Below are 27,621 nucleotides of genomic sequence, written 5' to 3'. Positions count from 1 at the left end.
TGCAATCTCCTCTGCAGTAGATAAACAGCAGGAGACTGCAGAATGTGAGGGTCTGGATCCCTGCGGAGTAAACGCAGCAATCTGATGCCTAACACCATGTCATCTCTTTTCATTTCATGTGAACATAAAAGTCATGGAGCCCTATAGCAGAAGTATAATGCACTCCCCTTAGTCCTCCCTATAGTATAATGCACAGCTGATAGTCCTCCATATAGTATAATGCACTTCCCATAGTTCTCCCTATAATATAATGCACCACTCATAAGCCTTCAGATATTATAATGCACCCCATTGTCCTCCAAATAATATAATGCACCCTCCATAATCTTCTATACAGTATAATGTCCCCCCATAGTAATCCATATAGTATGATGTGTAGTACCAGCAGGTACGCAGGATGCAGTGTCGAGTCACAAGACAACTACGGTGCTTTTGAAGAATACGTTTATGGGACTTGAGGGGACTTTCCTCAGTCACGGCCTGATCACCAAAACAGGGGTAATACAGGTTGCCCACGCAGGGGCTCTAAACAAGCAAACACAGTAACGCAGCACACGACTACTCCCGGCAAAACGGCCGGTCACTATAGGGCCGCGGTTTGGCCGACTACGGGTCCTTAAGTCTAGAGTCTACTTAGCCGTCCAGATGTCCCTCACTGTTCGGGCTGGTGGTCTTTTGGCGAAATAGTTGCTGGGCCCAGTTGCTGAGGTGTTGACGCAGTCTTCGCGCTCTCACTGGAGCCCCACAGGCCCCGGCGGAGTCCTTGGACGGATGAGCCGCAGCACCCGGACCTGGGCAGGTGGCAGCGATGTATAGTGGCGAGTGACAGGCCACCTGTGCAGCTAATGGCTGCGACGGGGATTCCGCGATAAAGAGAGGCCCGGCTCCTGCTGCGGACCGGAGCGGGACAGTCGTGGCTGCCGACGTCACGGTGCTGGCCGCGGCCACTGGTGAAAGCAGGGCGGCCGTGGGTGGCAGGGAACAGGCTGCGGTCACGAGCTCAGGGGAAGCGGCCGCAGCCGCGGGCAGAGGGGAGGCGACAGCGGCTGCGAGCTGTGCTGGGGCCGCAGTGGCCGCGGGCAGGAGAGGGGCAACAAGTCTCGGACGGCTCCCTGGATACCGTCCCTCTGGAGTCCTCGGCCGGCGTCCTCCCTGGCGCTGGTGAGTCGCTCTAGCTGGCAGTCGCTCCCACGCTCTCCTGCTGTCCCGGTCTGCTGACTCATCTTTGTTAGAAAAAAGAGAGTCCTGATTTGGAGAGTTGGAAGAGCCGGACAAAATTGCAGACAATTCCTCTCGAAGCTGAGGTTGTAGTTTATTCAGAGATACACGGCAAAACAGAACAGATAGTCAGAGAAGTTGAAATATGCCGGCAAAAACAGGGATTCAGACGGCAGAGATTCGCTAGGAAGTCTGGCGATGATAAGGCTCTGTGCCCTGGCCATGGTGAGGCACAGCGGCATGATGGCGATGGAATGGCCCTGAACAACAGTAACAGGGGCTTTTTATACATTATGCAAACAAGCTGTATACATATTATAGCAAAGGGTGTATATGGTTACATCATATCTTTTTGGACAAAGGAAAAAGTGGCACAACATTACATCAGTAATTAACTTTTTACCAGACCACATTAAGAAACACATAAATCCAATATTATCTCTAACTACTGTCATTAATCTTATTACTGCTTTTAGACTAAACCCATAAATTCATATATTTGACAATTGTAGAAGTCTGGTTCCTACTAACACTATCATGAATTCACATATTCACCATGTATTCGTTGGTTTTAGTTTCTCATTGCCCTGAGGCTGATCCAATTTACCTGTATGCACATCTACTAAATTGGTTAATGGGCATGATCTCATTTTACATCCTCCATCTGCTTTTACAGAGTACATCGTATTATTTCTATTGTAAAAGTTGAATATATTCTTTCCTAACTTTCCTAAGATGGCTGCCTCATTGCTCATGGCAGCTCAGTATATTATGGCTGACCATTCTCTTACATATCCCCCTCTTGTACTCTGTCCAGAGTACAACATGCAGTGCTGTAATATTCATGGGTGAATTATTGAAAATAAGAATATTGAGGTACCGTAATTCAGCGCTTTATGCACGTGTGTGTAAGGGCAAAAGTCCCTAAAAATAGCACAAACACATAATAAAAAAAAAATTCAAATAGTCCGGAAAAAGATAAGTTGCACAATAGTTAAGTCTTTTGGTCTTTTTCTTCTCATTCTTTGGCTTCTGGATTTTCCTGATCTTCTCCCCCTCTCACACTATCAGAGTCCCACTGTATAGTGTGAAGCATCTTCTCCCGATCATCCAATAAATCCATGGTCCTAGGAGTCGAATATGAAAATCTTCGGCTGACCTGGAGAAAATAGAAAAAAAAAATGGAGTATCAGTCCTTACCAGAAATCTCAGTAAGAAAATTAAGAAGTCTACACTGATCAATATGAACAATTTTAACACCTTTGTAGCTTGAAATTTGAGCAAAGACTTAATCATTATTGTTGGGATGTAAGGCACTAGCCTGTCCCCTTCAATGGGCAGGGACTCAAGGGAATTGAACAGAGATGAGTCTCCATCTTTCTCTTGTGCCTTTTCGAGATCTTGAAGGAGAAAAAACAAGGGGGGCTCGTCCGGGATTTTTTAGTGACTGCAGCGATGACTTCTTGGGGATATTTGTCATCGCCCTTGAGTGCAGCTTCCTTGGCTGTGTGAGCTACATATGCATTGCCAAGGATGTGGGGGTCAGGAATCAACCTCTGGTGTCCTTTAATTTTACAGAAGGACCATAAATCGGGAATTCTTTGCCCTGCGGCTCAATTTGTTTTAGAATGTCTGCATGTTGCAAGGGCTTGGTCTGTGAATCAACCATCCCCCTCAGGGCCCATACATTGAGATACAGGGTGAGGGATGAAACAACACTGAAAATATTCATTGGCTCTGTACACACAAGAATGATCTGTAAAGCTGCTTCAAATTCACCTCTTTGAGCGGAGAAATGACCAGGGAGTTTATACTGCAGCAGCAGTGGCTTAGCTGGAAGCCACACAGCGAAGCCGGTGAAGTAATGCCCCTCATGCCAATATCAAGCTCCGTCGATATAGGCACAAGAAATTCCTTCTTGGAAATCTGTTCGGAAGGGGGAGGGAGTGACATTAGCCTGTTCAATTTGACAATCGTGACTTTTTCCTGCATATTGCATCATCTGAGCTAAGTGATATTTCTCACCCACTTCAACTTGTAAGTCTCTAGTCTCAAAATCAATGATCCATTGGGCCATTCTCTGTGAATTAATACCTGAAGCTTTTCCTTTCAGCAAAGTTTTTAAAGTGACATGCGGGGTTTGTAAAATTAAAGGAGCAAACCCCACTATATGTCTCACTTGGTTCATAGTCCAGTGCACGCCCAGTAGGTGCTTCATGCACTGAGTGAATCCTTTCTCCACGGGGGTAAGCAACCTAGAGTAATAACCTAAGGCATACAACAGACTAGACACTTCTGGGCTTTCTTTGGGCCATTTTTGTAGAAGCACAGAAGAAATAGAGACATCACTGGTATGAGTCTGAATGTAAAAAGGCTGGGAAGGGTCAGGGTTAATCAATGCAGCAGCTGCCGTAAGGGCGCGCTTCAATCACTCAAAAGCCTGTAAGGCTGCTCCCGTTACATCAATAGGGGCATAGTCAAAGTCATTATCAACATTTTTCAATAAATCATACAGTGGTTTAGCCAGATAAGCGAAATCTTCAATAAATTCTCTGGAAAAGTTGATAAGACCCAAAAATTTTCTGAGCTCAGTGATATTAGTTGGTATGGGGACAGCCTGAATAGCTTTAACCCTATCATGCATGGGTTTCTTTCCTTCTGCTGAGACAGACACACCCAGAAATTTAACCTCTGATTTCATCAATTGTACTTTGTCTACTGTAGACTCATTTTGAGTCCTGCATCTTGTAAAGCCTGACAAACATTTTCGAAGGTCTCTTTGTGTTCACATTTATCGACAGTTTGAATCAATAGATCATCCACATACTGTAAGACTTTGTCTCCGTAGCCAAGGGGTTCTAACACTTGAGCCAATGCCTGAGGGCAATACACAGGAGAACTGTGAAATCCCATGGGCAACTACATAAACAAGTATTGCACATTCTCAAAAGTGAATGCGAAGTGGAGGGCAGATTCAGGTGTTAGGGGTACTGAGGAAAAGCCATTTGCAATGTCCAAACAAGAAAACACTTTACAATCACTCCTCAGCTGTGACATAACTTCAGGGACATATGCAACAAGGTGAGCTGCTGAGGGAGTGTACTTATTTACAAGTCTCAGGTCTACCACCATTCGAAAACTGCCATCTTCCTTTTTTACAGGTAGAATAGGACTGTTACATGGGGAATTACCTTTCACAACAACACCTTGCTTTTCTAATTCACTGACTGCAACCCTTATGTAAGGGATTGTGTCCTCAGGAATACGGTACTGACGCTGGAAAGGTGGCAGTTTTTCACCATCAATTTTAACCTGAGTTTGCATTAACCCACAATCAGTTTTCTTTGAGAGCCACAATTCAGGGAACCTTTCCTTCAATACATTTTTCAAAGCATCATTGTCAGCATTTTCAACATTTTCATCAGTACATACTCCGAAACTAGCAATGGGTAATTTGTGACTCTCCTCCTCCACAGGGACAATCACAGAACAGATAGTGGCTTCTTTGTTCCGCCACAAGACTTTGTTACATAAATCAACAACAATTCCCATTGCTCCTAAAACATCAGTTCCCAAAATAGTGGACCGTAACAGTGGGTTTAACCAAAAAGCGCATCGAAGACCCCTTTGCGTCGATCCCCCTGTGTCCTGAAATCTCAGGTTCACTGTACGACTTTTTACTGCTTGAATACCGGAGCCCCCCCAAATCCTACCAAAATGGTAGTCTCAGGCAGTCCAGAGGGTGACTGCAATTTGTGTCGTGTTACTGAAACTGAGGCTCCTGTGTCGATGAGGATGTCTTCCCAAGGCAGCCCCTCTATTCTCCCTCTGACATAAGGTCTACCGTCCTTGCCCAGGGAAAGAGGGGCAAGGAGGGTAAGGGGAACAGGGGGAGCACTCCATCAATCAGTGTTACCTGCCGTGGGAAGCCCGAAAAATCCATCATCCCCATCTGAACACGGCTTCCGTCCAACAGCTGCCACCTCCGCCCCAAAGAGATCCTTAGTCAGGGTCCGGTCCTCATGTTCCTGTAGCTCCTTAATCAGCGGAGCATAGGGACGAGGAGGAGTGACCCCTCCCTGAATAGCCTGGATCTCCGGGTGCGGATGAGTGAAAGCTATTGGGGAGGGAGCAGGAGCAGAAGGCTCCTGTGAGACTGGGTTAACCATTTGAAGACCGTTGTACTGCTGATATTGCCTAGGGTCATTCACTGCTGGATACGGAGGTCTAACTCCGAAAGGTGGTCTAGAGAACTCCCGGGGCTGTTGGGGGTTAAATGGTGCCCGGGGTTCTCGGGGTACAATCCCTGGCACAAGGGGGGGACCTCTCATGGGATCCCGTGGGGGCTCTGCCGAACGGGACCTGCCCATTCTCGGCAGCTGCGCATACCCCCCGGAACTCCTGGCCTCCCTGAATCAGCAGATACACCCCGAGGTGAATGGTACACAAAAACATTAGACTCATCACCCTTCACCTCGGATTGCATCGTCCTAACAAAACACTCCCTTACTTTCCTCCCAATTAGGCAACATTTTTTTAATAAATTTAAGATGGACCAGGAACATTTGGCCTGGGATTTTTTTCTCTCGGGGTTGAAGCAGCATCACACCTAACCTAGGGTCTGCATGTGCTGGAGCTGTCGGGACAATATATCTTTCCTCAACTGTGTCTACATAAGCTGGAGCTGTTGGGACACTATATCTTGTTATATACTACTTCACTCATTCTCCTCTCTTCTCCAGTCTACAACTGTATTTACATCAGCACTGTGTCTCAAAGCTGCAGTGTCCATCTGTGACATAACTGCTCTCAGCTGCTGCTCGCACCCCTCCTCTCTGTGCTTCCGTGCTAGCTCCAGCATCTCACTCAGCTTTTCTAATCTCTCCCTATACGCTGCCCCTCCCCGGGTGATCATGTTAACATATTGTTGTGTAAGCTGCCTATCAAGAGCCTGATCAAAAGTTATGACTGTCTTACACAAAGCCGCTACTTGACTATTATCTTACCCTAGCAAATTTTTTCTATCTAGTTCCCTGTTCTCTGTGGTAAATCAACGCATACAATTTAACCACGTGGTTTCCACATTAACCCCCTCCAGCTGGGGTGTGCCAGCATATTTCTCTGCCTGCTTCCGTAACCACTCCATATTTACAGTGGTCTTCAAGGATGAATTTTACTCTGTTCTAGTATCAACAAATGCAATTTAAGCAAAGTTAGATACTCACACCTCTCTCGAATGGAAGACCTCCTGCCGGCTGTTTGGGGTCGACCAGATATCAAAAGAGGTGCAGCCGTGATTCCAGCCTCACTTGTTAGCTTGCCAGGCGTCTCCCCACGCCCTTTTAAAGCTTCTTGCTACCGGGCACAAAAAAATTCTCACGTCATTGTAGATAGCTTCTTCTTAGTTACTCATCTTTTTATAGTCTTTTTCTTTGTCCGTGGTTTTCTTATAAAAAATCAGGCAGGCGGTCTCGGAGCAATCAAGAGAGGTTCTCCTTCAGGCTGGCTTCCTTTGATCGGTTTCACGTGTGGCCACATGCGTTTCTTTTATTTTTTTCTTCACTGTTCCAACCTCAAACTCTCATCTGCAACTTTTTCCAAAGGTTCTTCTGGAGGCCGCTCTCCGGAGCCGCTCCTCCTGGCTGGCAATCGCCACTTGTTAGGAAAAAGAGAGTCCTGATTTGGAGAGTTGGAAGAGCCGGACAAAATTGCAGACAATTCCTCTCGAAGCTGAGGTTGTAGTTTATTCAGAGATACACGGCAAAACAGAACAGATAGTCAGAGAAGTTGAAATATGCTGGCAAAAACAGGAATTCAGACGGGCAGAGATTCGCTAGGAAGTCTGGCAATGATAAGGCTCTGTGCCCTGGCCATGGTGAGGCACAGCAGCATGATGGCGATGGAATGGCCCTGAACAACAGTAACAGGGGCTTTTTATACATTATGCAAATAAGCTGTATACATATTATAGCAAAGGGCGTATATGGTTACATCATATCTTTTTGGACAAAGGAAAAAGTGGCACAACATTACATCAGTAATTAACTTTTTACCAGACCACATTAAGAAACACATAAATCCAATATTATCTCTAACTACTGTCATTAATCTTATTACTGCTTTTAGACTAAACCCATAAATTCATATATTTGACAATTGTAGAAGTCTGGTTCCTACTAACACTATCATGAATTCACATATTCACCATGTATTCGTTGGTTTTAGTTTCTCATTGCCCTGAGGCTAATCCAATTTACCTGTATGCACATCTACTAAATTGGTTAATGGGCATGATCTCATTTTACATCCTCCATCTGCTTTTACAGAGTACATCGTATTATTTCTATTGTAAAAATTGAATATATTCTTTCCTAACTTTCCTAAGATGGCTGCCTCATTGCTCATGGCAGCTCAGTATATTATGGCTGACCATTCTCTTACAATCTTCTGGGGAATTCCCCGCCTCCTTTATACCGGTCCCTCCCCCAGCCCACCTGTCAGTCACGACGGTCCGTCCTTGAATCCTGTCCCCCGGGAATAGTTTCCCCCGGAACCCAGATGACGGCTCCTCTGGTCCCGGCCCGGACACTCGACGGGGGCCGTTCCTCCCACAGATGCACAGCCTGTAGTCTTCTATATAGTATAATGCACAGCCCTTTCTGTTATATATTCCCCTTCCTGGTATATGTTTCCCATTCTGGCCACCATCCTGGTATATGACGCTAAACCTGGTATATGGCTCCCATTCTGCCGATGCTGGTGTTGTACACAGAATACACAGAAAAAAACAATAAACATTCCTACTAACCTTCCCTATGCACCCTCCACTTATGAAGCCGGCAGCTGACTTTGGCGTGCAACAGGAGCGCATGACGTCACTGCCATATGCCCCAGTCACGGGCACGCTGACATCAGCTGCTGGCCTCTGATTGACTGGCAGCGTGTATTGTGGTGCACAGACCTGACGGGTTTAAACACTTGCAATACCACTTAAGCTGAATGTACAACCAACACTTGCCCAGTTGAAGTAGGGGTTGGCGTCGACAGGCCCCTCACCTGCTGGGTCCGGTCGTAGTTACGACCGCAGTCTTTATGACCCTGGTCAGGAGGTATGTGCCCTAGAGTGAGCACAGTCAGGATGGATGACGAGGTGTCTGTCCAGCATGGGGATCCACTGTAAAGAAATATACACCACATGGTAAACATTTCTTTCTTATAGCCCTCTATATAGAAAAAAGCTATCTGCTGGGCTTTCCTATACAGTTAAACAAAGGGGATGCAGCCGCATTCCAGACAGACAGAAGCCAAAAGAATACATTTTCAGCCTCCAACTGGTGAAAGGTCGCCTAAGGTACTGTTACAGTATACACTGGGAAAAGTTCCCAACGTATACTCTAGGCTAAGTGCCCACCTTATTTCCATAATGTTTTGATTCAGAAGAACTCAAGAAATAACTGTGACAAAGTTACCACCACCTACGAGAAAAAATTCTTACTGACTTCAAAATTAGGAGTCTTATAAACACTTGCTTATACAAATAGTAATAATCTATTTTCAAGAAAAACGTACAAAATGTCAGCTATTACTATAAATAATCTGTATCAGCATATGACAATATCCATATTGTAGTGGGACCCAGGGTCAGACTCCAACTCATCTAGGCAAAAGCATTCATTTGTTGTTGATCTGTAGGGCGGCAATGGTGGACCTTTCTACTGCAGTATTAACGTCCCTTGTGAATGTACCGTGACATAAAACTGTCAGCCTGTGAGGTGACTGCTTTATATCCATTTGTGGAACTTTTCTTCATAAGGTCTATGTACAAAAAGCTTCCCATCTAATGTAATGTTATAGTACTATGGTATTTATAAAGACCATTATTACGAGCATCAGAAGTGGACATGCCATTGGGGCAACCTGTACTCATAGGGCCCATATACTGTTCTTGCACAGGGGCCCTCATTTGTCTGTGTCCGTTACTGACTATGATGACGATTCATTGATTACATCATTTGTCCTAATGACTTTATTATTTGATATAGTCAACCATACTAGAAGACATTCAAAGACTGACAGAAAGAAATGGCGGACAAAATGATCTCTGTGGTGAACGAAGAGAAAACAAGGGTGAAAAAAAAAATCAGACACAGCCTGATATAGAATCAGATATGGAAAGAACAGATGTACGAAGAGAGGAGGAAGAGAGGAGAGATATGGAGGAGAAAAGACAAAGGAGGATGCGGCAAATGGAAGCAGCTCATACCGAGACTATTCTGGAGCTAGAGAAAACTCGTGAAATGTTATCTTTACAGCATAAAATCAACACTGATTACCAGGTAACATAAGTCAGCCATGCTGGGTAGCTTTACTTATTTCTACATGCTGCTCTGATAATGAGGATCCTGTAGTTTTCTCCAATCCCATTAGGAGCTCAGTATCTCGGTGGTTATTTTGCTCTTATTTTTCCTCTAATTCTCTAACATGCCTTATTACATATGATTAAGTGACAGGATATCACTAGGATGTGCAGTCACATAATGCTTGGTGCTGGGTCCAGTTTCTTAGACCCCTACCAATCCTGAGAATGACAGAGCCAAACTGTTATAACGTGGAACCGTGATGCTCCCATCCCCCTGGCAGTTCCCATAGAGCGTCACTGTATAGGAAGTCAGTGAAATGGCTACAGTGTTAAATTGGTGGTGTGAAATGGTGTGGGACCCAGGAGATGGATACCCCCCCCAATCATAAAATAATTTAAGATCTTTATGCCATCACTTTATGAGATGGAAATACTTATTTAAAGGGTTATTTTCAAGTTGTATCTTGAGAAGTACACAGCTCTACAGTCTCCTCACTTCCTTGCTGTTGGGTGGGCAGTCAATGGGAACAGCTGATCAGTCATTGATAAGTACCAGACAACCCCTTCAACTGCTTGTCAATGATTGTTATGAAATCTACACTGTTATCGTTATATTTGCATGTAGAGATAGCACTGCCTTTGAACAAGTGCAGGACTGAAGTGAAAACTGCCATTGGTGATAGCCTGCAAACTCAGAATCCACGGCTAACAGGTCAGGAGTTAAGAGGGAGGTGAGCATCTAACTGTTCTATAGAAAACAATGGGCTGTAAAGCGGTGACTAGTATCTCAAGAGTTAACTCCTCAACCTGGAAGGTAACTCCTGCGCATGTTGCTGGAGGTTCTGCTGGTCAATCTCCTTGACAACAAACTATACACTATGCATTATAAAAGTTCTCACAGTAGGAGATTGACAGCAGACAGAAAAAGTAAGTCAATTACAAACTTACTTATTTTCATGCTGTCTAAACAACTATACCAATTTCAGAAAATAAGAATAACCCTTTAGAGCCTTTTTCACATGGAAAGACCTTGATAAAACAAGAGCGTATCCCTAATTTTATCAGGTCATTAATATCTCCAAGGTTTGCTATTACGTGTTATCGTATGATTACCACTCCTTTGATCATGTGATCACTGGTCTTTTCTTCTCCTTTCATGTTAATTTCACTACAATAATCAGGTAGATACTTGCTTACATGAGTAGACCTACCGCTGACAAATGATCATTTTCAGATCACCATAACAGATGTGAATAGTTTTCTTTATATTCAATGCCAGGAAGAGTTGAAAACTGTAAAGCTTAGATCAGAATGTGAAAGTCGAGAAAATGAAGAAAAGTTACGTCACTATGAGCACAGACTTCTTCAGCGGAATTCTAGAGTCCAGATGTTGGAAGGTAACTAGCATTCTTCACAAGGGACTGTATTATGAATGTATTGAGTATATGATCTATATATTACATTTTCTTGTTTCTTTTAGCTCAGCTCAAAGACATTGCCTACGGTACATTTCCATTCAGGCTAAATACTGAAGATTCCCCCTCTCCGGAGGTCGTTGTCTCTCCACCACCATCTCTGCATCGTGGCGAAACTCTGTTTGAGGTTCATATTGGAGAGATCTGCTTCACCTCTTACGGCATAACACTTATTGAAGACCCTCAACCAACCACATTCTGTATCTATTCACTATATGACTTTGAGACCCATGCAACTCCAGTGGTTACTGGAATCCACCCTAAGTACAACTTCACATCTCGCTATGCCGTGACTCCAGATCCTGAATTCCTTCGTTATCTAAGAGTTGGGATCCTTACGGTTGACTTTTATCAAGTTAAAGGGGCTGACCACTGTGAGCTGGCAAGGGGACGCCTAAATCTAGACTCAGTACTGCACACTACAGACAAAGTGCATAACTCCATCATACTAACTGGTAATATTCCAACCATGGAAATGAATGGGGAATGTTTACCTTTTGTGTTGCTGATCATTTTGCATAATGTATAACTTTCTTACTGATCAGTTTTTTACTTTTCAGTGGGTATTTTATGTATGAGTAGATTTGATATGCAGGCTTACATAGTGCCTTATCCACATTATTAGAGCATGCACTCTTTCCAAATTGTTCAGAGCCATGATATGGCAAACATAGAAATCTATGGGACCATACTGTACCTCTGTGTGTGTCTGATTATTTTTATAGAGGCATAACAGGGTTATGCTCGGAAGGGAATACCTGATCATGTAGAGTACATATGGTTCCATAGCATCTAACATACAGTTGTGTGAAAAAGTGTTTGCCCCCTTCCTGATTTCATATTCTTGCATGTTTGTCACACTTAAATACTTCAGATCACCAAACAAATATAAATATTAGACAAAGAAAACACGAATAACCACAAAATGCAGTTTTTAAATGTAGGCCTTTATTTTTAAAGCTCAACTGTCAGCAGGATTGTGCACAGTAACCTACAGACAGTGTCAGGCTGGCGCTGTTATACTGATTAAAATGATACCTTGGTTGATGAAATCTGGCTTGTGGTTGTTGTTTAATCTGTATTTGTAGTTTTCAGTTAATGAGATTCTGGTGCTCTGGTTCGGCCTGTGGGGAGGGCTTTATTTGGTGCTCTGGCCTCATCTTAATCTTTGTGTGCTTAAATGACCGGTCACTGATTTTTCGGTGACCTGCCGTCTATTTTAAATACTGCTCTTGTTCAGTTTATAATATGGTATTTACAAAAAAAATTTACTCCAGCAAAATGGCACTGCTGGCGGCGCCTGTGCAGTAGCATCTATCACTTGCCGATAGATTCCACTGCACATGAGCCGCCAGTTTGCTGGAGCTAAATTTATTTTTGCTCAAACAAAATGGCACCAGTGGGTGGCGTTTGCGCAGATTGAGAGCATTGCTGGCCAATAGATGCTAATGTGCCGGTGCCGCTGGCAGCGATATTTTGTTGGAGTTAATTTAAAAAAAAAAACAATATAAACAGAGCAAGAGCAGTATTTCAAATAGGATGCAGGTCACTGAAGGATCAGTGACCTGTCATTTAAGCCCACAAGGATGACAATGAGGCTAATGCACCACATGAAGACCCCCCACAAGCTACCCCAATGCACGAGAATCTCATTTACTGAAAACTGCAAACAAATATTAAACAACCACCATAGACGGATTTCATCAATCAAGATATCATTTTAATCAATGCAACAGCGCCAACCTGACAGTGTCTGTAGTTTACTTGGCAAAATCCTGAATCCAGTTCACTTTAAGGGAAAAAGGAATCCAACCTGACGTGGATGGCCAGTGGACGCGTCCAACTAGAGGGTGCAGACTCGCTCAATGCAAATATATGGAGAGCGAGGCTGTATCCACTGGCCGGGGGAATGTATAACGTATACATACCCGCAGGTCCTGGGTCTGAAACTTGCGAATCCCTGCAGCGCGCACTGCATGCACTGGGGGGGATTCATAAGTCTGCAGTCACAATGAGTGACAGCAGACTTATCGGAATTGATCTGACAACCCCTTTAAGATCATGCCACAGCATCTCAAATGGATTAAGGGGTAATTTTGGTCTGCTGGCTAATCTTGGGAAGGTTCACCACTGTTCCATGTTTTCGCCATTTGTGGATAATGGCTCTCGCTTGAGTCCTAAAGCTTTAAAAATGGCTTTATAACCTTTTCCAGACTGATGGATCTCAATTACTTTGTTTCTCATTTGTTCCAGAATTTCTTTGGATTGCGGCATGATATCTAACTTTTGAGGATCTTTTAGTCTAATTCATTTTGTCAGTCAGGTCCTATTTAAGTGATTTCTTGATTGAGAACAGGCGTGGCAGTAATTAGGCTTGGTTGTAGCTAGGGAATTTGAACTCAGCTTCACAAAGATGTGATAAACCACAGTTAATTTATGTTCTAAGGTGGGGGGGGGTCACTTTTTCCCTTAATAATAAAGACCTTCATTTAAAAGCTGCTTTTTGTGATTACTTGTGTAATCTTTGTCTAATATTTAAATTTGTTTGGTGATCTGAAACATTTAAGAGTGACAAACATGCAGAAAATTAGGAAATCAGGAAGTAGCAAACACTTTTTCACACAACTGTAAATTATTTAAAGGGAATCTGTCACAAAAATATTGCCACCTAATCTGAGTGCACCATAATGTAGATCCAAAGACCCTGATTCCAACTTTGTATCCCTTACTGATCTGCTTGCTGTAGTTTTTATAAAATCACTGTTTTATCATCAGACATCAGACATCAGAAGATTATCACTAGAGGTTTAGTAAATCTGTTGCCAGGTAGTCTTCCATATTCATGAGCTATGTATAACCCCATCCCTTTCCCTTTTGGCAATTTTGTTTTGCCTATGCACAGTACACAAAAAGCTGCTTATCAGTGGGGTGGGCAGGATTATAAAGGAGTCAGCATTCAGAGAACTGGTAAACAGGGATTTTCTCCAAACGGAAGCAAGCAGCATGGTAAGTGACACTTCTCTGGAATTGTGGACTCTGCCCCTAATTCATGCCACTCTCAGACAAAATGGCAAAACTTGGTTGACAGATTTCATTTAATGAGTTTTCTGTATATTTATGATATATGAAACAATGAAAATTAGATTAAGAGATTAATGCAAAGATCACCTTTCACTATTATTAGACGAAGCTGGGGAGAACATTGGGGAACTGAGCTATTGGCTGCGGCTGCATGGACCCCTGTCCCATGCTCAGTGTCTTCAAAGGCAAAGAAGCAAAGCACATGGCTACTTATCCACTCGCAGACATGGAGATACAGAAAAGGTAACAATACAAAGAAGAAAAAAAGACCAGCACACAAGCAAGCGATAGAAACAGAATAATAATACGGTACCCCAATATGGATCAATGAATGAAATTCCTAAATAATATAGTCAGACATCAACTGTAAATATAGCATATTAATGTAAAATTATTTTATCACTCTTTATTCCTTAGTTCTGGAAATCCCCATTAAGTAGTGGCCTCCAGAATGAACTGATCATCAAGCTTTGGGGATGCCGAAGTCTACAAGTGAGCCATTTGGGCCATCAACCAAGTCCATATATCACCTATCGTTTTTACCACTACCCAGACCACACTACCTCGATTATCCCCTGTAGTAACAACCCTCAATTTGGGTATGAAGCTGTCTATCCCCTACAGTTGACCATTGACCTGGAGCGCTATCTCCAGCAGGAGCGTCTGAATATTTATGTGTTTGATGATGAAGAAACTCAGCCTGGGGTTTACCTGGGCAAGGCTGAAGTGCCACTACTGAGACTGGCACAAGGAAACAGCATTCAAGGTAAGAAAATGATGGCTTTTGACTTACTCTAATTACCTGCAGATTATTGAGAATTATAAGAATTATAATCATTTCTTACCAGCTTTTTGTCTGTTATTTTTATTGTATTTCTCCTTGCTTCTAAAGGTGATTTTGGGCTATTGAATCTTTATGGCAAGTGTGTTGGCTCCATACAGATTACCTTGGAATGGAAAAACCCTTACCATGCCCCTGGTCAGAGCCTCTGGGAATCATCCACCAGTGGTGGTCTAACTTCTGTGAAGGTAGAAGCAGCGTCATTACCACAGCTTAATATATGGGATAACGCCCCTCTTCCTGTGAATAATAACACTTTCAGTAAACCCTGATGGCCGTATAAGAGGCTAGAGACTGTCTCTAATAATACACACCTCAGCTGCTGCAGAACCGCTTCTTGATGCAAAAGGGGGACTTTCTATCTAACAGTGATTGATATGACAAACCCCTTCTGTATCTTTATGGTCTGCATTATCTAGGACATGGGAACGTGTAATATATCGTACTGATGCTAAACAAACTCTTTTAAAAACCAGGTGGAGAACTATATGTCACTCAGTCTTTGGCACAGGAGAAAGGACTCCCTATAAAATTGGTTATTTCTTGTCATATCAACATTTTCTGACAATTTATTTATCAGGCTATGTTCACATTTGCGTCCTTGGTCTGCAGTTTTCATGCGTTCTGATGGGAAGATGCAGAGATTTTTTTTTCTATTAAAATTAAGGACTAGTTAATAAAACCTATTATGAGTAGGTGAGTCCACCTGGCACCTTTGGTGTCCATTGTGTGATGGCTCGTACCCCGCGTTTCTGCAATATTAGATGTGAATATAACTTTCATTTTGAGATGATTGTTTCTTAGTAGTTGTTGTCTTATTAGTTTAGTTTGTGATTTCTGTAAGCTGATTTTCCTGTCAGTCTCTTTGTGTATAGTGAATAGTGTAGTTATCAGCAGTCGTCGATGACACAGCCAGGAGGCCTGTATTATGGCCTTTATCGTTCAATATCTGTAGAAGTAGAATTGCTTCATGCTGCATCGGCTGTTTTAGACCTCCGGTAGATATAATACCTAAATTCTCATAATAATGCATGTGAAGCTATAGCATTGTACATTGACTTAACTACACAAAAAAAATCATAAAAGTATGATATTTTTCTAGCACCGATCTCCAAGGAAGGTGTTATCTAGAGACGCTTCCAGGATTCACTTAAGCAGTTCTAGACTATCCAAATCGCGAAAGGCCGAGGAAGAACTGCACAGAGATGTCAGCGCTAACAAGAGGGGCAGGAGAGATCCGCACACAACAGACTGTCCGAAGATGGAGCAAAATGAGACGAGATGTGAATCCTCGACACCTGAGCTACAGAGCGAAGACATGGACATGAATGTGGAGGTGGGTGGTTATAGTATAAATGGCAAACAGAACTTATGGTGTGGTTTTAATAACATGCCGAGCGTGACAGACAACAAATCCCAGACCGGTGATTGACTACCATTTTTATCAGAAGTAAAGAGAATTTACACAAAGACTGTTTATTATATAACATAAATTTTCTACTATGCTTAAACTACCACTCTCGTGGGTTTTTTTCTATTTCATCACCATAGATATCAGTAATGTATGTTCCATGTGTGTAGTAAAATATTTACCGGTTGCCGTCTTCTGCTGTTCCAGCGCCGCTCCGATCCTCTTCTGGATCATGTAACTACTGTTGTGACCTGCCGGATCATTTCAGTGTTTACTGCGTGGACCTGAAGCAACTTCTCAATGTAAGTCTATGAGACACAGAACCAGGTCTCCATAGACTTACATTAAGAGAGAAAATAACCTTTGGGAGTGACTTCTGGCCAGTCAAAGTTGAAGTCACAAGGTGGTGAAGAGGGACCGGAGTGGCACTGGAAACTGTAGAATACGGCGACCAATGAGTATATTATTTCACACACGGAGCACACATTATGGATACCTAACCGGTGGTGAAATTTTAAAAAATAAATAGCCAGAGTGGAACTTTAAAGTCCCATTCATTCATTATTACCCCTCATTACGTTATCTTCAAATTGGTTTCAGAAATACCTGCTATTGACAATCCGTTCCATACCTCTGGGGTTGCTTCTGTGGCGTCGATTACTACAAATCAGCAGAAATGTTTGCAGACGATCTGCCATGTATGAGGATATATATAAGCAGTGTCCGATGCACGTTAGATCGTCATCACCAGAGCAAATATTCCAGCTGTGATGATCACTCGTGTTCGCACATAGCTTGAATACTGTGTTTCTCCCTGCAAAAAATCTGCTGGGTCTAGCAGTTCAAGCTAAGTGGATGTGAATTCATGGAAACGCCTCTGACCGATGAAGACGTTGTTGAACTCTGCATAGTTTATTTTTTGTGCTTTTTCCCTATAGGCTTCATTGGGGAGCATGAAAAAAATGAATGTAAAAAATAACTATTTTGTTTTTAAGTGCAGAATCTGAGTTTGATTTTAAAAACTCTGTGTCAAATCCAAACCAAAAATGTATCAGAATACAGGGAACTGCATAAAAAATGCAATAATCAGATTAGATTGCTCTTGGGTAAGTTCGTGCAGACATTTGCAGAATAAATGCTGGATCTTTGTACGTGGGAGCATGGCCAGAAGGATCACATTCAATGACTGCAATGACTGCAAGCATAGATCTTGAAAACTGGAAAAAAAAAATGATTCTTAAAATATATTATACAGTCAGCCAGATACATTGGCACGTGCCAATGCGCCCATAATAATATCAATGTTGTGATTCCATGTGGAATTTTCTTTCTGGAAATCTCAATTGCGCTAACCAAGATTTGCAGAACCGTGAATTCATACACTAATGTTGTAATTTCTTAAGAGTCCTGCACACGGTAATAGTACGGTTTTTTGCAGAGTTTGTAGAAATAAGGCCAGATTCAAGTGAGTGTAATACAGGCACATTCCGGGGCCCATATTACGAATGTTAATTCTGAGCAGGTGGGAGATCCAGTGATTCGAACTAACCACATCAAAGGCATATATAATGCTGTCAGTTTGCATTTTTAGATCCATGGTTGGGCCAAGACTTTAATTAGTCACGCGGGCATGGAAATGCGCTTACTGTATGTTATCCATGTTTGAAAGGCAAAGGGAAATATTTTGCATTGGAATGAGATAAAATTCCATTCTTTGCACTAAGTACTTGATCATAATATGGTGAGATGAGAATAAATATCATCATACAAAGCTCTATACATAGGTTTTACTTTCAGGCTTCATATTTGCAGGATGTTTCAGAAGGACTAGAGGCACTAAATGAACATGAAGAAAGTCTTGTGTGTGAAGATATAAATGAATCTGATCAAGAAAGACGATATGACAGCTCTTTCCAACCAGTGAAAGAAGTCATGGCAAAAGAAAAAGGTAACATGACATCTTCTTAAAATGAGTTTGTCAGCAGGTTTTTGCTGTTTAATCTGAGAGCTGCTGTCAGTGCTAGGTTTGGGGGATTCGATCTGGTGACCTGTTCCTGTGTGGTTGGTTTTTTTGTTTGCTAAGCTATTGCCCTTTCTTCCCTGTCCAAATGCAGATGGTTTCTATTGTATTTGTTTTCTTTTCTTGGTTTGCTTTTCCCCAGGTGTTTCTCATTTTCCCGTTTTGGTTTTCCCTATCACTTTCTGGGTGGGGTTTTATAAGTTCACCCTTCACTGCACTTCCTTGCTGGCTATATCTCTTGTGGATGTGTATTTAGAAGTTCCAGCCCTTCAGCTAAGGGGTTTATCTTGCTTGGTAAGCTATTTCTGTATTCTTGTAGTGAGTCTGTTTACTTTCCTTCCCAGCACCTTTTCGTTTCCAACTGTTAGGTTTCTGGGAATTTCTTCATTGTTCCTTTTATTTTTGATTCTCCTTGGCTTTCCCTCTCTACCTTATATGAATGTGTTCTAGTTTCTCACCCTGGGTTTTCGTATCTTGCTTCACACTTTCCTTTCCCCTTGTTGGCAGTGTATTACAGGTTCCCCTCTGGTTCTTCAGAAGGTACGAGAAACCCCTTGATGACCTTTAAGGGAGTTAGGTCTGAGCTGGTGTTTTTAGTTGTACAGCTACGGCTTTTCTTGTCTGTGCAGGGACCAGTTGCATGTAGGTGTGGCAAAGGTGTTGCCATGTTCGAGTGTCTATACGTTCATAACAGCAGCATAATATAGGGAAAGAGAGCCTAAATCCTGTGATGCATCACTTACTAGGCTGTGTGCTGTTGTTTCAATATAAACAGTTTTATCAGCAGATTATCATTAGAGGGCTAGGTTTCACATGCAGTCCCATCATACTATTCTGTGTTATCCTGCCCCCACCACTATTTGTCAGTGTGTACACAGGAAGCTGCCTATCAGGGATGTTGGTATCTATCTACATCTATAACAGGCCAAACAATAATTCTATCAAATCTACACCAAGCAGTCCAGTAAGTGATACATCACTGGAATCAGGCTCACTTCCCCTCTATCATGGTACTCTCATATTACTTAGCAAAACCCTGCTGACAGACACCCTTTTATGAGCAATACTTATTAATATACTGGTCATGTTTAACACATGGCTTATCTTTCTCCAACCTAGGAGGAGACATTACAGATAGCGATGATGATGACATCGTCATAGCACCAGAACCATTATTTCCTTATAAATCGGTATGTGAAAAGACACCTTCTATTATTATTATTCCTTAGAGATAGCGCATAATAATATTGCCTGATATTATCACGATTCTATACTTCACTCAGCCTACATCCAGGATTCGGGTGGAGATAGCTTCTCTAACCTTAGACCCATGCTCGCATGTGGCAACTGATAAATCAGTACAGAGAGTGTTTGTGGAGTTTCATTTTCCGGGTGTTCCCACTGAAGAAACAGAGACCCCTTTATCACTTCGCAAGCCTACCCACGGCGAAGAGATATTCTACCATTTCAGCAAAGGTTAGGACATCATGGTGAAGAATGTACATGTCAAAACCCAAACATTAGGTCTGAACACTTGGAAATCATTGCTATCATTGCCTAAAATGAGTGTCTTCTCTTCACAGTGATCCATCTTGATGGTGAAAATCATTTAGATCGTAGACGATTCCTCTATATGCTCCTATTGGGATCAGACACTGGAGAAAAAGTCAGGTGCGGGTCTTTGCCTGTGCTGCATTGTGTTGTGTTTGGTCACTTTTCGTGTGGCTTTATGGATGGGGTGTGTAAAACATGAAGGAAGCTCTTTAGATTCAGATATTGGACCACACAATACTTATATAGCAGGTACACCTTTTCTAGTTCTGACCTTCGGAAGGGGGCAGTACGATACTGTAAAGTTTAGACATACTAAGATGATACTAAAATGAACATTTTCTGCACTTCTTGGGTCCCCTGAAGAACCTTTTATTGACTGTGTATCCATATAAATGTATATCTTATTATAATGACCCAGTAACAATGAAATGACAAAATCCATTACACTGATATAAGTTGAACCAAGCTCTGGTTGGAGTACAGGTTGGAATAAGGGGCTATTTTTGTCTGCTAAAATAAATGAACAATGTATTAAAAAAATGTTGTTTTGTTTTTTATCACTGGCACTCCAAAGGCTAAAGTTTACAGTGGTGAGTGATCCAATGAATGAAGAAGATGATGAGTGTCGTGATTTGGGATATGCCTTTCTAGACTTGCAGAACCTCCTAAGAAGAGCTGTAGATCCAGCAGAAGAAACTCTACAGGGTGAGGAAATATCCAAGTGACTGCTTCTATCTAACCTCTGCATTTCCAGCTTGCTTTCACAGAGCCATATTGGTTAGATGGAGTTAATAGGTTCAGTAACCAGTTTACATCTCCTAAAGTCTGCTGCAGGTAGCCAAAAATTGTATTTCTTACCACTAAAGGCTATGTGAAGGGAGATTAATGCTCTATGCCAGAATAGGGATGCTCTGACTTCTCCTCAGATACAAAATTCAGGGAAGATTCATTTTGGAATGTATCTACTTCGTAAAAAAAAAAGTGAAAACAATACTATACCCCAAATTTCTAATACTTGGTCCACATAGGGAAGTTATGCTGTTTTTAAAAAAATATATAAACTAATTTTGGACCCAGCGACAATTTCAATTACGCAAAACGGTACTGCATCAGAAGTAATGCTCATCGATGTGATCTACAACGGCTACTATACTATACCTTAGGTCTATAAAGAATTATTATTGATGTATCACAAGCTTGGTGTGGCTGTCCTTTTCCTAGCAATAGAATATCATAGGGAATCTAACAGCAGGCACATGTGACTGTTCCATGGGCAGCATGTATCAGACAGTGATTGTACAATTTCAGCCAAATATGTTTAACTCTAAAATGATGCGGCGTTTCCGAGAAGAACATAGTTTAAAAGCTGCCAGGTATAAAACTTCACAAGAGACTAGTCGGACAGACGAGTCCCTGGCAGCCTCTACCCACCCGCTGCCAATGACTGACCATTTGGGGGCATCACAACCATGGACCAGACCAGAGGTGTATCTAGGTTTTCTGGCACCCGGGGCAAGAATTCAGTTTGGCTTCCCTCCCCCCAGCACACATGCGATTTGCACACTTAGGGTCCCGTTACACATAGCGACACTCCAGCGATCCCGACAACGATACGACCTGGTAAGGATCACTGGTACATCGCTACATGATTGCTAGTAAGCTGTCAAACAGGCAGATCTACTTAACGACACAGCAACGATACAGTGATCCGTATAACGACCTCGGCGGTCGTTGGGACCTTGTCACACAGCAGCTATTCTGACAACTCATGCTGCGTCCCTGAGTTCTGAGTCGCTAACGAGATCGCTTGTCGTTGTTATGGCGTCAAACACAGCGATACATGCTGGCTAGCGGGACACCAACGATCAAAAAATGGCCAAGGATATTCGAGCACGATCAGCGATATCGCAGCGGGGGGCCGGTCGCCGCTATGTGTCACACGTAGCGAGATCGCTGGCGAGGTCGCTGTTGTGTCACAAAACCTGTGACGTTTCAGCGATCTCGCTAACGATCTCGCTATGTGTGAAGTACCCTATAGTCATGTACCGACGAGTTGCTCTCCCTAATGCTCTCAATGTTCAGTGAAAAACTGAGAGAAGCAGGAAGAGAAGCTCGTTGTCACAGGACCATAAGGATGAAAATCGCATATGAGTCAAGAGTCCATGTGATGACTGCTGGAACCTGCAGAGCTGAATCCTGACATTGCAGCTTCTGAACTCTCACCACTAATGCACTGCACACTTTTAGCATTCTCCCTTGCCGGTGGACAGTCATGTCAGCACAAGTTTGTGATTTATATACTTCTGGCCACATTCCGACTAGACATGCCCGGCCTCGCTCAGATCATTTTCATTGAGTGAGACCACACTTGTCTAGTCAGCATGTGACTGCATGTATGTAAATCGCCACCACAAGAGAATCATAAAAAATGACTGCAGACTAATCACAAGCCTAGATAACCCCTTTAATGTTCCTAACATAAATAAAAATATGAGAATTAGGGTGTGTGCACACGCTGCGGATTCTGCTGCGGTTCCTCAGCGGATTTGGCCGCTGCGGGTCCGCAGCAGTTTTTACTGCGGTGTACAGTACCATTATTCCCAATGGGAATAAAAAACCGCAGTGCAGACGGTGCGGATTTTTCCGCGCGGTTTTCCTGCGGTTTTGAAACCGCAGAAAGAATTGACATGTCAATTCTTTCTGCGGATTCCGCTGTGGTTTGCCATCTCCTCCATTGTGGAGATGAAAAACCGCAGGACAAAACCGCAGAGCAATTCGCAGGTAAAACCGCAGGTCTCTTGACCTGCAGATTTACCTGTGGATTGTACAAAATCCGCACCCCAATCCGCAGCGTGTGCACATACCCTTAGTCAGTATCACAAATAATATTTACATCCAGGTACCTTATAAATAACGTCGTCTCTGGAGTCATTCTCCTTCTTTTCTTCATCTTGTCCAGACCCCATGATGAGTTTTCTCATCCACAGCTTGTCTCTGCATACTTCCATTTTCTCTGGTCTTTTGCAGAAAATCTCCACATGATGTCCTTAAAGATAGAAGTGTCATTATAATGCTCCTGAATAAAAAATTACCCCTCAATATATTGTCTGCACAAAATATGACCCCCACACTGTCCCTCTTATGGTACATGCTCTTTACATTGACCTCTCCTTTCCATACTGGCCCCTTCTACACACTGTCCTCTCACACTGCGTCCCCGCTATAGGGCCCAGTCTTTATACTGATGAGAGAGTAAAGTTTAAAGACTGGGCCCTATAGCGGGGACACAGTGTGAGAGGACAGTGTAAAGAGCTTGTACCATAAGAGGGAAACATTAAATCCCCCATCCCCACTCCAAATCTTCCCTGTCCCCACACACAATAAATACCCCCATCCCCACACATATTAAACACTCCCATCTCCACTCCAAATCTACCCTGTCCCCACACACAATAAATCCCCCTTCCCCACTGCAAATTTCTCCACACACTAAACACTCCCATCCCCACTCCAAATCTCCCCTATCCCCACACAATAAATTCTCCCATCCCCACTCCTTTTCTACCCACACACAATAAACTCTCACATCCCCACATCACATAAAGCCCCCCATCCCCACTCCAATTCTACCCACACACATTAAACACTAATCCTCACTCCAAATCTCCCCTGTCCCCACACACAATAAATCCCTCCATCCCCACTGCAAATCTCCCCACACACATTAAACACTCCCATCCCCACTCCAAATCTCCCCTGTCCCCAAACAAAAAATTCTCCCTTCCCCACTCCATTTCTACCCACACACAATAAACACTCACATCCCCACATCACATAAAGACCCCATCCCCACTCCAATTCTACCCACACACATTAAACACTAATCCTCACTCCAAATCTCCCGTCCCCACACACAATAAATACCCCCATCCCCACTCCAATTCTACCCACACACATTAAACACTCACATCCCCACTCCAAATCTCCCCTGTTCCCACACACAATAAATCCCTCCATCCCCACTCCAAATCTCCCTACACAGTCCCCCGTGCACTTAATCTTCGATGTCTTCAGCTCCACTAACTTGGAGAACTTACCACCAATCTGCGCCTCTGCAGCGCCAGCAAGTGACGTCAGCAGCGTGATCACATGATCTGATAACGCTGCTGGCGTCTCTCTGACCCGGGGGTTATAGCTTCAATGGTACTTGCGTCTGTAAGTACAATTGAACACTGGGAGCCGGCACGCTGCAGCTTCTCTGTGCCAGCTGTCAGCATGACAGTCGACACAGAGAACCGCTGACTCCCAGTCTGGGCGGCGGTAGAATGCAGTCGCCAGGGGAGACACTGTGGACCGCCACATTAGGCGGCACAACTGCACTCCCCCTGCCGTCTGCACCCAGGGCACATGCCCCGGCTGCCCCCTCTAGATATGCCTCTGGACCATATCTCAATCACAGGACAATAAAACTTTCACACTCCTTATCTATGAGCTGTTCCAATATTTATGTCCATAACTGTTTTCTCCCATCCCACATTGATAGTTCTGCTTCACATCACTTGTCTTATCTATTGCATTATTCCTGTGTCCTCTTGTGAATAAATATGTGACTCTTCAGATTTTGTATTAGTCAATGACTGATGAAGAGACCTGAGTAGTCTCGAAAGCTTATTATTTATTACAAACTTTTCAGTTTGTAAAAGGTATCAACCACTGAGGACTCTCAAATCTTAATATTTTTCTTTCTACTGACTAAAATGGTACAAAGATATATATTTTCCAGGTCTCTCCCTAAACATGCAGACAGGGAGAAACCTGTCAGTCACTGGCAGCGGGCAGGGAGAAGCAGCCAGAGATCCACCTGTTCAACTAATCTTCTGTGCGGCTTGGTCTCCTGCTTTTAAAATCTTTTTCTCTCAAAAGCCTCAGTGTTCCAGAGGTAAACATACCTGGCCGAAATTATACAGTCAGTGTCTGATACATACTGTCTGAGGATCAGGCATGATTCAGCTGTCAGATTACTTTTAAGGTATTTTTATTTCATGTATTGCACTATGTTTGACTTGCATTAAATTCTTTTTTATTATTTTTTTACTTTAATTGTGTAAAACAGAGCAACAGACTATATTATCCAATGTAGAGGATTACAATAAAAAAGGTATACTGAGTGTTAAAAAATCTTTACAGAAAAGACCGAGTGTCAATGAATGCCACTATACTGTATACTACTCTTGGTAGTTTGAGTGTAAATGTGCTTTCTTTTTTTCTTTTAGTTTTGGATATATCTGATCCAAGACAAATAATTGGGGCTCTGCGTGTAGGGATAGAAGCCAAAGAAGCAGCACGGGTTGTCTACCGAGAAAGAAGAATGAAGTCTACATGCCAATCATCACCTTCGATGATAACAAGTCACGAGCTCCGATAGCTTATACAAATCGAATTCCATACCTAAGATGTAGCTAATATATGAATAGAAAAATGGATGACTTTAAAGCAAAGCACAGCGATTTTGACCCTGACAGCCGTCGCACAACCAAAGCTTCCTCGGTGCCGCTGCAAAATCGCGGCAATATAGAAGTAAAGGGGGTCGAAATGTGACACCTACAGTACAACGACAAGAAAGTCACAAGAAATTCAACTAAGTCTGAGTTACTTGTCGTGGTCACAGCAGTATAGGTGTCACTGTTATAGCACCGTGTAATGGGAGGGGAGGAACTACTGTGCTGTCCGAGGAGGGCCTGGAGGGGCATAACTAGGTGAGGACCTGACTCTTAACTAGAGCCCTTGATGGTGGCGTTAGGCTTGGCTCCCGATGAACACCAGGTGCTACTCCAGGACAGACCATGGACGCACGGCAACTCACCAACATGGGACTGGTAGCAGGAATGGCCCATAGAGAGGGACAGCAGATACACAGATGCAGGCAGGCACTGAAGGAACACAGGAACCACAGATACAGACTGGTTCGGCTGGTAGACAGATAGGCACTGGCAGATGCTGGCTGATCTACAGAGGCACTTGCAGTGTGCACTGGACCGGCTTGTATACAGATGAGCACTGGCAGGTGCGCGGACTGTACCGGCTGGCATACAGATGAGAACCGGCAGGTGCGGACTGGATCGGCTGGTATACAGATGAGAACCAGCAGGTGCGGACTGGACCAGCTGGTATACAGAAGAGCAAGTTACGGGGAGACAGGTACAGGAAGACTGACTGGTGGGTACTGGGGACCTGACAACTAACAAGCGTGCTAAGGGCTAACTAACCACTTTGTTCAGGTACCTCTGTGCTGGAGGAGGTGCCCTAAATAGAAGGTGTCCCCCAGCTATTGGCCGGGGACACTTTAGGACAGCGTGCCTTAAGCACATTGCCCAGGGATCTGCACACCATCCTCGCACGCCGGGTGGCAGTCGATACAGAGAAAGGAGGAAGTGTGGAACGGGGGCCGCAGTGGTAAGCCATCAAAATGGCAGCGCCTGCGCAGTAGCATCTATCGCATTCCAGAGCCATTTTTATGGAGCCAAATTTTTATTTTCTCCAGCAATATTGAAACACGATAGATGCGCAGGCGCCATTTTTATGAAGATGATTTGTTTATTTTTTTACACCAAGATTGTATAGGAATAAAGCATAAATTCAAATAAGCATATTAGGCATTGTATCATGCTATAGCATAGGTGCCGCCGTCAGCGTTATTTTGATGAAGTTTTTTTTTTTGTATCCCCACAATAGTAAACGTAGTATGTAAAATACTGCAATGGCACAGGATGTGCAAGCGTTACTCTTTTCCATTCCCCAGATGGATGGACTTTTCTAAGTTTTCCCTATATAACAAGCGCATGCTTCCATATGCTGTATTTCAGCTATTCAGATATACTGCGACCTTGGGATCGCAGTACATGGTTGAAACGTCTTTCTTATTTTGCCACTAATCTGTTTTCAACTGGTTCATGCTTCTTTGATGTGTACCAATCAATAAAGTATCTTGAACATATCGACTTTGAGAGGGCGGTGGATATTCCTTTCTGTATGTAATATAGGGGGCAGGTCACAGAAGGATCGGTAACCTGTCATAATCCATCCAGATGAATATGTAAGCAGAGTATCACATTAAGACCCCCACAGGCCGCCCTAGAGCACGAGCATATCATTAACTGAAAATAAAGATTAAACAACAACCACAAGACTGATTTCATCAACCAAGGTATCAGTCTAATCAATATAATGGCGCCGACCTGACATTGTCTGTAGGTTTTTTTTAATCAAATGATTTTTATTGAAGAAAATGAGAAGGATAACAATACATACATAGGCATGTATAAATATATCAGTTATATTACTTTTCTTACATTTTTAGTAATACAAAAAAATCCTCCCTTAGAAATTAAGAAAACCCTCCACTAACCCCCCCTCGTTACGCTTACAAGATCCTTGTCCATATAATACAATGCCGCACACATTTCTATAAGCCTAATATCCTGTCTGATGAGTTCCAGAGAGGCTAACCAAGGAAAGTCCAACCAACCCCCCCATATATCCTCATAGTGATTCATTTTGCCTCTCTTCATATACACACTCCGCTCCATAAGTATCATGAAATTGACTCTGTTCACAAATTCCTTTCTAGTAGGAGGATCTTCATTCAACCAATGCAATGTAATA

General features: G+C 43.1%; 1 protein-coding gene across 1 annotated transcript in view; it reads left to right on the top strand.

Annotated features, from left to right (window-relative positions):
• RPGRIP1 (RPGR interacting protein 1) overlaps positions 1–26,942 on the top strand; it is a 95,710-nt gene extending 68,768 nt beyond the window's left edge. The window contains exons 14-26 of the mRNA XM_073575536.1: positions 9,261–9,554; positions 10,857–10,974; positions 11,058–11,507; positions 14,237–14,376; positions 14,551–14,899; positions 15,026–15,162; positions 16,077–16,310; positions 18,198–18,333; positions 19,525–19,595; positions 19,689–19,881; positions 19,989–20,076; positions 20,534–20,664; positions 25,233–26,942. Of these exons, the coding sequence (XP_073431637.1) occupies positions 9,261–9,554; positions 10,857–10,974; positions 11,058–11,507; positions 14,237–14,376; positions 14,551–14,899; positions 15,026–15,162; positions 16,077–16,310; positions 18,198–18,333; positions 19,525–19,595; positions 19,689–19,881; positions 19,989–20,076; positions 20,534–20,664; positions 25,233–25,384 (2,493 nt within the window). The 3' untranslated portion in view covers positions 25,385–26,942. The remainder of the gene's footprint in view (positions 1–9,260; positions 9,555–10,856; positions 10,975–11,057; positions 11,508–14,236; positions 14,377–14,550; positions 14,900–15,025; positions 15,163–16,076; positions 16,311–18,197; positions 18,334–19,524; positions 19,596–19,688; positions 19,882–19,988; positions 20,077–20,533; positions 20,665–25,232) is intronic.
• The last annotated feature ends 679 nt before the right edge of the window (positions 26,943–27,621 follow it).

This window comes from Dendrobates tinctorius, unplaced genomic scaffold (assembly GCF_039654945.1).
Source record: "Dendrobates tinctorius isolate UK_male_01 unplaced genomic scaffold, ASM3965494v1 ptg000044l, whole genome shotgun sequence".
NCBI lineage: Eukaryota > Metazoa > Chordata > Amphibia > Anura > Dendrobatidae > Dendrobates > Dendrobates tinctorius.
This window is presented reverse-complemented; position numbering and strand designations above follow the sequence as displayed.